This window comes from Bos taurus, chromosome 5 (genome assembly GCF_002263795.3).
Source record: "Bos taurus isolate L1 Dominette 01449 registration number 42190680 breed Hereford chromosome 5, ARS-UCD2.0, whole genome shotgun sequence".
NCBI lineage: Eukaryota > Metazoa > Chordata > Mammalia > Artiodactyla > Bovidae > Bos > Bos taurus.
In genome coordinates, this window is record NC_037332.1 from 9,838,042 (window position 1) to 9,850,153 (window position 12,112).

The 12,112-nt window shown below is 37.0% G+C and overlaps 1 protein-coding gene across 1 annotated transcript in view; it reads left to right on the forward strand.

Moving 5' to 3' along the window:
* Window positions 1-12,112, forward strand: part of OTOGL (otogelin like) — a 174,246-nt gene that overhangs the window by 84,067 nt on the left and 78,067 nt on the right. The window contains exon 26 of the mRNA XM_059886820.1: window positions 7,165-7,299. Within this exon, the coding sequence (XP_059742803.1) occupies window positions 7,165-7,299 (135 nt within the window). The remainder of the gene's footprint in view (window positions 1-7,164; window positions 7,300-12,112) is intronic.

Below are 12,112 nucleotides of genomic sequence, written 5' to 3' on the forward strand. Positions count from 1 at the left end.
GGTTAGTTTGACCAACATATTTTTGACAAGCCAAGAAATAGTTTAGTTGACTACGGAGTAGATAATTATTTCATACCAAAGACAAATTAGTGATTAACAAATGCAGCCTAGTAGTCATGGCTTTGAAATGTTATCATGTCAGATAGTAAATTTTTCAATGCTTGAGATTTTCTACTGCAATAGTTTTATAATTTTTTTTTTCCTTATTCCATCTGCTTCTCTTTTTCATGGCAAGGTTTTTTTTTGTTTGTTTTTTTGTTTTTTTTTGAGAATCAGCGTTTCCTTTGAGAAGGATAGAATGACTGCCAACACCATTCATTGACTTGCTGCTTTTTCAGAGGCAGCATTCACTTCTGTGGATAGCATATTTAATTCCTTCTTCTTTGTCAGGCAGCTCTCTTTCCTCCCTGTCTTGATTACAAATTCTAGGCTTTATCTTTGTCATTTGTAAAGCATTTTTATTTGGTAAAACTTATCATTTACTTTTTTGGGCCCTATGAAGGATATAGTAATCTAATTCATAAAAATTTCACTTTTATTTGCCAATTGGACTTTTAAAAATTAATACTTACTCAACTTTATCTTAAAGTATAATGTTACTTGACTCTGACATTCAAAGGAATAGTAAACCTGTTTTTTAATCTCTGGATTGTGGAGTCTTAGGAAACAGTTCCAAGCAAATACTTACCCTATCTTTGTTTATGTTTATCAAACTTTAAAAATTCAGGTTCTCTGCTATTTTATTCATTTTGAGGCTGTTTATGTTATACTGTACTATACTGTAAATAGCGCTTGGAATATAGCCCATTATTTTTTACGTATAGTGAAGCAGACCTATGACAAAGTCATAATTGTATTTCCTGAGGTAAGACTTTTTTAAGAGTAAAGAGAGTTGAGAAAGCAAACAGCAACTTGACCTGTGCTATAAGCTCAGAGAAAGAGAACATTGGGTGTTTTTAGCAAAAGTGAGAAATTTAATATTCCAACTCCCAGATTTCAGAGTCAAACTTTGCTTCCATTGTCTATGACAAGCCACAGCCCTGCTAGTTTTCTTCCTATAACTTGTTCTAGATTTGATTTTTCAGCATTCTGTTCAGTTGATACCACAAACGTTTGGTGCTCTCCTGGTCTCTGAAAACCCTTCTAATACTGCTCTCAAATGTTTATACCTTGCATCATTTTTCATATCACTATTTTTCTGTGTGATTTCTGTGTGTCAGGTCCTATGCTGAAAAGTGAAGGTAAAGGATGTGCAACATAGATATGAGTCTTGCCTCCTTCAAAATTTAGACTGGTGTGAGAGAGTCTAAATCACCAAATCACAAGATTCATATAAAATTGCAACTGTAAAAGTTAATGATGACATTTGCAAAATCCAGTTCAAACTTTTTAATGCTTATCTTCCTTTTTGGAAGTACTTCTTGCTTTGTATTCTCTGAGGTATTTCTTCCGCCTCTGCTGGTCTTTGTCTCTGACCCCTCCTCAGGCTCTTCTGGTGAGCTCTTTCTTAAAACACTAGGTCTCACAAGTTCCATATTTTCATGTCTATCTTCTCTATAAGATTCTTAGTTGCTTGTAATCTCATAATATCTTGAAGGGTAGACCTGTATGTATTTGTATATGTGTGTATGTATTTATCTATTCATCATCCATCCGTCTGTCTATCTAGGGAAATGAAAACAGAGAGGAAAAGAAGTCAAAGGAAATCATTACACTCTATTTAAGCAAATATAAAGATCTAGATGGAGCTTTCTCTGTCAAATAAGAGTAAAATGAAAATTAATGGCACAGTAATTATAAAACAGTGTGGCACTTCAAAAGAGAGAGAAAAAGAAGTAGCATGTAAACATTATATGAAAACTTCACTGTGAATAAAATTTATCCCCCATAAAATAAAAATATTTTCTGTCTTCCAGAGGTTATGAAAGAGATGATGGAATTAACTAGTAAAATTTTAAATGTATATTCAGGGACTATAAGTAAGTGAAAAAGAAAATGATAAAAGTAAAGAACAAATTAAAGACCAAAACACATTGTACAGTTGAGATGTAAGCATTTCTTTTAAAAAATAAGCGTATGATCTTTTGCTTCCTGTCTTTTCCTTTTGGGTGAAATGTGAGAGAGAATCTAATTGGCTAGAGTTGTCTTTGTGTGTGTGTGTGTGTGTGTGTATGCGCAATACAGTCCCTTGGCCCATCAAAGAAAGTGCTGCTTTGAGGCCATTCAGCTGTGGAACACGAAGCATGGCTGCCTGAGGCTGCTGTATCAGCAGTGACTTTCCGTGGTATAGTTATCCTTCAAAGGGGCTGGGACTATGACAAGTCTTAAACTGACATGTCAAGTAAAATAATATATTACCTTGAGAGGTACTGATGTTTTATAGTTCAGAATCAGTTGGGAGAATATTCTCTATCAATGTTTTCAGTATCTAAACATAGAAGTTTTGAGGAATCCGTGTGGCACATGGCTCTTGACCTTTTTACTCTAGTTTTGTAATCATTTCTTACTGTGTTGCTTGGCAACTCTGTAGCATTATCTTCAAACCTAATATTAGCTTGAAATATATTAGAAATGGAAATTGGAGAAACATGGCTCATAGGAATCGATATTGTTTCAAGTTACTGTCAGCATAACATGATATTACCAGGCAGACCATACAATATAGACTACTTCTTGGCATTTCTGAGTTAATATATAGACTAAAGCTAATACTGAGGCACTTTAATTAATAGTAATGGAAATGTAATGGCAATAGAAATCCTTGCAGCCAGCTTTTCAGATCCCTTAATCTAATAACTCTTGCTGACAAAGGTTCTTATAGTCAAAGCTTGATTTTTCCAGTAGTCATGTATGGATGTGAGAGTTGGAGCATAAAGAAGGCTGAGTGCCAAAGAATTGATGCTTTCAAACTGTGGTGCTGGAGAAGACTCTTGAGAGTCCCTTGGACTGCAAGGAGATCAAACCAGTCAATCCTAAAGGAAATCAATCCTGAATATTCATTGGAAGGACTGATGCTGAAGCTGAAACTCCAATACTTTGGCCACCGGTTGCAAAGAACTGACTCATTGCAAAAGACCCTGATGCTGGGAAAGACTGAAGGCAGGAGGAGAAGGGGATGACAGTGGATGAGATGATTGGATGGCATCACTGATTCAATGGACATGAGTTTGAGCAAACTCTGGGAGATGGTGAAAGATGGGGAAGCCTGGTGTGCGGAGTCCATAGGGTCACAAAGGGTCAGACATGACTGACTGACTGAATAACAACAACAGAGAGGAAGCAAAACAAAACCCTGATGATATATATGTTTCTTCTTTGAAAATCATTCATAAGGGCAGAAAAGTATGGCATTATTTATTTTTTTTGAGAAATACAATGCCATAATCATCTTAATGACCCTTATTATTCTTCTTTTCAAAATTTAGGCAATACTTTCGAAAAGAATTGTTAAGAAGAAGAAAAAGTTCTCAGTTCCTATGAAGGAAGGAAAACTGGGTCACAAAGAGACACATTAATTACTCTGTCAACAGCATTCATGTAAACCTGTCTTCTAGGCAATGTGCTATAGTAATTCCTAATAAGACAGAATTTGGCCAAACCAAGAAATATGCTGTGCTAATATTCATATTGTTGGTGATATAAAAAACTAAGTATGGAGAATTTATATCAAGACCTATATCATTTCCAGACGCTTGAGAGAATTGTCACTTTCCTTTCTATGATATCCCACCTTTCACAAGTTAGTGGAAGGACTCAGAGCATCGGGGCTTTAACTTTCATAGCGATAAGGACTTCAAAGATGTAATGAAAACCATGGCCTTTCTTCCTAGAAAATTATGCATACTCAAAACAATCTTTTACAATGAACTTCCAGGATCTATAGAACTATTGAAACCAATTCATGAAAATGGGATACAAAATCAGAAACCGTGTTTCCAGAGAGTGAGTTCTTGGTAGATTGGAGAGGGGAGTAGCTGAAGGCAGGTGAGGGTGAGGAGATGAAGAGCAGGTTAGATTTAGAGTGTGAGAGATTACATAACATTCTCTGAAACTAAACATTCCCTATAACCTACAATTGAATTTTCTCCTCAACCATTTCTAAACTCTTCCTAATTTCTCTAGAAGTTGCATTAAGAAAAAACAGGGTTTTGAACTCTGTTCTTATTTAGCTAAGTGACTTTGGACATTCATTTAATCCTTAACCTCTGTTTCTTTATCTATAAAATGGAGATAATACATAATTCAAGAACTGTGATAAGACTTAAATGAGATCATGCATGTAAAGTTCAAAGTAAGCCCTCATATCATATGCATTATTTATTTATTTTTTATTTATTTATTTATTATTATTATTTATTTACTAACACAGTATCAAAGTTTTATATTTATTTTGATTTTATCTTTAGGCAAATAATTATTTAGCCAGAGAACTCCTGAAAATACAACAAAAGATATTGTCTAAATGAAAAACATCTCTTTTAAAATTTCCTTAAGTGACATATCTTATTGGATATTTGATGGGAAGAAACTGGTTGATAAATTTGAACTGTAATGATAAATGAAAAGTATGAAAAGGCAAAAAGATATGACACTGAAAGATGAACTCCCCAGGTCAATAGGTGCCCTGTATGCTACTGGAGAAGAGAGAAGAAATAGCTCCAGAAGGAATGAAATGGTTAAGCCAAAGTGGAAACACCCAGTTGTGGATGTGTCTGATGATGAAAGTAAAGTCCAATGCTGTAAAGAACAATCTTGCGTAGGAACCCGGAATGTTAGGTCCATGAATCAAGATAAATTGGCTGTGGTCAAACAGGAGATGGCAAGAGTGAACATCAACATTTTAGGAATCAGTGAACTAAAATGGACTGGAATGGGCGAATTTAATTCAGATGACCATTATATCTACTACTGTGGGCAAGAATCCCTTAGAAGAAGTGGAGTAGCCCTCATAGTCAATAAAGAGTCCGAAATGCAGAACATGCGTGCAATCTCAAAAATGACAGAATGATCTCGGTTCGTTTCCAAGGCAAACCATTCAATATCATAGTAATCCAAGTCTATGCCCCAACCAGTAATGCTAAAAAAGCTGAAGTTGAAAAGTTCTATGAAGACCTACAAGATCTTCTAGATCTAACACCCAAAAAAGATGTCCTTTTCATTCTAGGAGACTGCAATGCAAAAGTAGGAAGTCAAGAAGTATCTGGAGTAACAAGCAAGTTTGGTCTTGGAGTACAAAATGAAGCTGGGCAAAGGCTAACAGAGTTTTGTCAAAGAACACTCTGGTCATAGCAAACACCAACACACAAGAGCTGATTCCAACAACACAAGAGCTGACTCTACACATGGACATCACCAGATGGTCAACACCGAAATCAGATCGATTATATTCATTGTAGCCAAAGAAGGAGAAGCTCTATACAGTCAGCAAAAACAAGACAGGGAGCTGACTGTGGCTGAGATCATGAACTCATTGCAAAATTCAGACTTAAATTGAAGAAAGTAGGGAAAACCACTAGGCCATTCAGGTACAATCTAATTCAAATCCATTATGATTATACAGTGAAACTGACTAATAGATTCAAAGGATTAGATCTGATAGACAGAGTGCCTGAAGAACTATGGACGGAGGTTCATAACATTGTACAGAAGGCAGTGATCAAAACCATCACCAAGAAAAGTAAATGCAAAAAGGCAAAATAGTTGTCTGAGGAGGCTTTACAAATAGCTGAGTAAAGAAGAAATGCAAAGGAGAAAAGGAAAGATATACCCATCTGGATGCAGAGTTCCAACAAATACCAAGGAGAGATAAGAAAGCCTTCCTAAGTGAACAATGCAAAGAAATAGAGGAAAACAATAGAATGAGAAAGATTAGAGATCTCTTCAAGAAAATTCGAGATACAAAGGGAACATTTTATAAAAAGATGGGCACAATAAAGGACAGAAACAGTATGGAACTAACAGAAGCAGAAGATATTAAGAAAAGGTGGCAAGAATACACAGAAGAACTATACAAACAAAGATCTTAATGACCCAGATAACCATGATGGTGTGATCACTCACTTAGAGCCAGATATCCTGGAATGTGAAGTCAAGTGGGCCTTAGGAAGCTTCACCACAAACAAAGCTAGAGGAGGTGATAGAATTCCAGCTGAGCTGTTTCAAATCCTAAAAGATGTTTCTATAAAAGTGCTGCACTCAATATGTCAGCAAATTTGGAAAACTCAGCAGTGGCTACACGATTAGAAAAGATCAGTTTTCATTCCAATTCTAAAGAAAGGCAATGCCAAAGAATGTTCATACAATGGCACAATTTTCTTGGACTCCAAAATCACTGCAGATGGTGACCACCAGCCATGAAATTAAAAGACACTTGCTCCTTGGAAGAAAAGGTATGTCAAACCTAGACAGCATATTAAAAAGCAGAGACATTACTTTGTCAGCAAAGGTCCATATAGTCAAATATATGGTTTTTCCAATAGCCATTTATGGATGTGGGAGTTGGACCATAAAGAAGGCTGAGTGCTGAAGAACTGATGCTTTCAAACTGTGGTGCTGGAGTCAGCTCTTGATCTGCAAGGAGATCAAATCAGTCAATCCTAAAGGAACACAATCCTGAATATTCATTGGAAGGACTGATGCTGAAGCTGAAGCTCCAATACTTTGGCCACGTGATGTGAAGAGCTGACTCATTAGAAAAGACCCTGCTGCTGGGAAAGATTGAAGGCAGGAGGAGAAGGGGACAGCAGAGGATGAGATGGTCAGATGGCATTGCCGACTCAATGGACATGAGTTTGATCAAGCTCCAGGAGATGGTGAAGGGTAGGGAAGCCTGACGGGCTACAGTTCATGGGGTTGCAAAGAGTTGGACATGACTAAGCAACTGAACAAGCACAACAAATAATAAAATGGAAAGAAAGCTTTCTTGGAACAACATTTTAAGAGTAGATATTATAGATAAAAGTTTAAAGATTGAGCTAAATTGCTATATTTTTATTAAATTCTTTACATTTGAGATCAAAAATTATTTTTATTTTAGAAGTAAGTTGTATTTCATTTTCAATACAATTCATTATAAATCTCAGAATTCTTTAAGATTTAATGAAAGATAAGTAAAAATTATGTATAGTATAGATTTATATTAATATAATATTTTTGACATTTCAGAGTACAGATGATTCAGATATATCTGTCATTGCCCAGAACAAGAAATGCTTTGACAACGATATTGTTTGTTCTAAAAGTGTTTTGATTTCGGTTGGGGCCACTGAAATTTACCTGAATGATTCTCCTTACAAACAGGTTAGTGAATTGTTTTTTGTAAAATCATTTTAACTTGTCCTGAGTATACTGAAAAGGAAATAGAAGCAGTTTTAGGTACTTTTCTTTATAAGAGGTTACTGGGTTTTGATTTTTTTCTTTGTCATTTTATGTGGCTTCAGTAAATCATACTCGATTTGTCTCTTTTGTTTATACTCTACATCCCCATTTGCCAATTCTTTCCTTGCCATCAGTAACCTGGAGTATCTCAACATTATCCAAGCTATCCAAGCTAGCCTCCAGTCTTAGATTTTCCCCTCTGATCCGTCTCGCCAGACTGCGGCCAGGCTGATTTTTCTGAGATAGATATCTCATCTCCTGTCACCCTTGTGCTTTGAAACTTTCGGATGACCTCCCATTGCCCTTACAAGGCCTCCCCAACCTGGCCATGGCAACCTCTCCTGCCACGTGTCTCATCACTTTCTGCTTCAAGCCCATGTTCTAGAAATTGGAGCTTTATCAGTTCTTCAAATGGTCTATAGTTTCCCCTCCCCTCTGATCATTCATGAATGCCCTTGCTCCTACCTGGATCAACCTTTCCACTTAACCTGCTCCTGTGTGACGAGTCTTATCTCCTTCAAGGAGATCCTCCTCGTGTGCTTAAGCTCCCTGTCAGCGCGTGCATCACACTTTGGTGAAATTCCTTGTGTGGTGGTCTGTCTTTTCTATTTGTCTATGAGTTCTGTGGGAATTGAGACCACTGTTTTCTTTGTTCACTCTTATATACTTGGAGCCAGTGCAATTTGAAAGAATGAATAAATTTCATTCACTCATTCATTTGTTCCAAATGTTTACTTTATACCAAAATATGTGTTAATTATCGGGGCCACAACAATGAAAAGCCACTGTGCTTTGCCATTAAGGTACTTGTACTCAGTTGAGGGAGCCATTCAAGTAAATTAGGCTGTGCGGTGTGGTATGCGATGGTAGGACTGTGCTTAGGAAAGCAGGACCATCCCTAAGAGGAAGACCTAAGCCAACTTGGCATGTTGAGGGTAGTCGTAAAGAGCGTAGCCTTTGCAGTCAGTCAGTACTCACTGAGAACCCCTGTTCTGTCACCTGTGAACTCCGTCTCTTTGGGCAACCCCTCCAGGCTGCAGCTTTCACATTTGTAAATGTGGGGTGATTATGAAACCCACTTCTTAAGTTCATATGAGAGTTAAATGAAAGATGTATTTCAGGAAATTCCTCTCCTCCTCCCCTTCATCCTCCTTATTTTTGAAGGCTCAGAAGACATACTTTGGGGAAAATGATTGGAACTGAGTCTTTCAAGGTTCAGCAGGTGTTAGCAAGGTGAGGAGAGAGCATAGAAAGATAGCACAGAGGAACAGTCATGCCAAAAGGAGGAGAGTTGAAAGATAAAGTGGCTGTTTGGAGAACTCAAGCAGTTTAGTTTGGTGGAGGTAGATGGGGATGGTGGATGGAGGGTGAGGCAAAGAAATTCGGGGAGGAGTGTCCACACTGACTTTCACACAGGAAGCTCAGGGACAAGGCCAGTTGATAGGATGGCTGTGTAATATATTTGAACTTACTTTACAAAGAAGACATTTTGGAATTAAGCAACATAATCTGACATGTGGCCTTTAAAAGTGGCCTATTTCTGAATTTTTAGATTAGCATTTCTAAATCTGGTTTGCAAAAATTCTGCATTCAAATCATCTAGAATATTAATTATAAGAGCTGGTTTGTGAACTCCACCCAGGTATTAGAATGGCTGGAGCTGATGACAATCGATACTTTAATGGTACCCCAAATTCTTCTGTACACTAACATTTGAGAATCGGTGCCCTACATCAGAGCTCATGTCCTAGTCAGGAATGTTGAGACCAAGCAGGCAGTGATCAAGACTTGAGTAAAACAGAGTTTGTATAAGTCATGTTGACATCTTTTTGAAATAATTACTGCAGTTTGGGGTAGCCTTCAGCTGCATATTCATTTATCTGTGAAAGTTTTCTCTAAGAAAAAGGATGCGTTTTAAAAAAAAGAAAAACTGAAAATAGTAAATGCTCTTATAAAGACTGTTTGACACATTTTTGAAGTGGTAATTGCAGCTCTGTGTAGTTTTCGTATTCCAGTTTTCACCTGAATGGAGCTGTTGATGAATCTCCTTCATATCAGTTGTGAAGTATAAAGGAAGATGAAGAAAAATCATAAAATAGTTTGACCCTAACAAATCCCTGGTTAATATTTTTTCTTGAACATCAAAAGTGAAAATAAGTACCATTTATTTTATGGCAGATGGATTGCTCATTTAGGAGACAGAAAAAAACCTTTTATTTTTTCAATTAATACACAATTCTAATTTTATCAAGTATGTAGGATATCAATATCTTATGAGTTTATTTAAGCTGTATTTTAAAAATTTTAATTCTTCACTTTTATAACTTATTTTTCTGACATCACTAGCGTTTATTTACAGTGCTGTAATTCTCCTCTGAAGTGGAGGTCTCTATTTTGGGCAATGCATAATACTTCATTCTTATAAGAAGAAACATCTTTGCTTCCTAATCTGAAAAGAAAGAAGTATAGTATCTCCTTCTGACCAAAGAGGATTGTTCTCTTGTAGCAAACTGCCCTGTCTAATAAAAATGAAGGATTTAGCTCTACAGGCAAATATAGAGGATGTGCTTTTACATCAGGATAACTAATACAAAACCAATCTGAAGGAAGTCCAATAATCTTGTCCAAAAATTTATTTTATGTTCCAGTGATATGTCAACCAGCCTGAGGGAAGTTTAATAGGAAAATACATGACAAAGTATTTCATGGATTGAAAAGGAGCTATAAGCCACAAACATTTCACTTACTTGCTTTGATTATTGCTGCTCAGGCTGGAAGCTGAGAACTATAAGTAGGCCAGTGCAAGAAGGTATTAAAAATATGTGAGTTACCCTTGATCTAGAAGGTGCAGATACTGCCATAAACTTGACAAAGTACATCTTTCTAGGAGCTAACATTCATAAAGGGAGGAAGACAGATAATAAAGCCAAAGACAAATCAGATGATGAAAAGGTCCTGAAAAGTGTAATCAAAATGATAAAAATAGATTCTATGGCAGAGAGTGATATGGCAGCCTGATATGCTACATTTTGTGGACCTAGTGAAATGAAAATGTATACCCCTTTGATGAAAACAGGGATTTTTTTTCCTTTGTTTTGTAGTCTTCTTGACCTGCCGTAGTGTTTTCTCTTTATTACTTAATGCCTTGCTTACTTGGACACAAGTATACTTCCAGGTTGAATGCAGACCCTTACAGGTACTGAGGGCATTGCCCCATAACTCCAACTTGGTACTCAGAAGCAGAAAGAAATGAGGTTAGGTAGAGTTCACTAACAAAATATATACTGTCCTATATAATATACTGAGCACTTGCAAGTATGATGTTGGTTTAGGAGACTGAAAACTTCTTGTGAATATGAATTTATTTAATTTCCCCTGTGAAAGATTTATAAAAATGTACACTCTAGTACAGTGTTTCCCAAACTATGCTTTTGTTATTACTTGGGAGAAAAAATAGCCAAAGGATTTCATATCTCCTTCACAATTTAAATTTTGCTTCTAGTTAAAATTTTGCTTTATTTACTTTGACTTAACCATGTATTTTAAAAATTATTATGTGAGTTAATTTCAGTGTTAGAGTCAGCATAGTCTTTTATAGGGTATAGCCTCTTACCCATAAAGAACATCGCATATTTTCACTTTAGGTTGAAGGTACTGTAAATTTTCCCAATGGATTCCATCTCTAGTTTCTCCCTGCTATTATCCTTTCTAGCACACACATTATTTTCTTTTAGTACGCAAACATCATCTGTCACTTTAGTATTCCAAATCCTCTGTTGAAGGCATTTTGCACATGAAATAACAGCCATTGACTGTAGTGGGTAACTTGATGGCAAAGGGTCTCAGACTATGCTTGTATGGAATCCGTGCTGTAGCTCTCTGTGCTTTCTCTAGTTCTGTAAAAATCTTGAACTTCCTGCCCCCCAAGCCTTTATTCCCAATGGTTTCTTTCCTCATTCCATTTTTCATCCCTGTTTATTTTCCTATTTATGATCTCTTACAGATCATATGTCCTACCTCTTACAAGAAGCCTTCCTAGGTTCCTTTGATGGAAATTCATCTCCTCATCCTCCTTAGCAACTCTTTCTCTCTCTCTATAGACACATACACACACATTTTGTGCTTATTCTTTTCAATTATGCAAAGTCATACATTTTTGGTTGTTGTTGTCTCTGAGTCCTGTCTGACTCTTTGTGGCCCCATGGACTACAGCACACTAGGCTTTCCTGTCCATCACTATCTTCTGGAGTTTGCTCAGATTCATGTCCATCGACATTTTTGGTACTCAATCATATTTATTAACTATCAATATAGAATTGCTGGGTCAGCAGGTATATCTGTTGCAGGAAGGGAGACCCCTTCCAGGGCCCAAAACTGGGTTCTTGTCTAACACTTGGAAATGAATTGTCCGAGGAGACACATGTGCTGACAAAGCAAGAGATTTTATTGGGAAAGGGCCCCCGGGTGGAGAACAGTAGGGTAAGGGAACCCAGGAGAACAGCTCTGCTATGTGGCTTGCAGTCTCGGGTTTTATGGTGATGGGATTAGTTTCTGGGTTGTCTTTAGCCAATCATCTGACTCCTTCCTGCTGGTGCAAGCCTTGTTCAGCCAAGATGGATGCCAGAGTGAAGGATTCTTGGAGGTGGTCGGACATGTGGTGTCTCCTTTTGACCTTTCCCGAACTCTTCCAGTTGGTGGAAGCTTATTAGTTCCATGTTCCTTACCAGGACCTCCT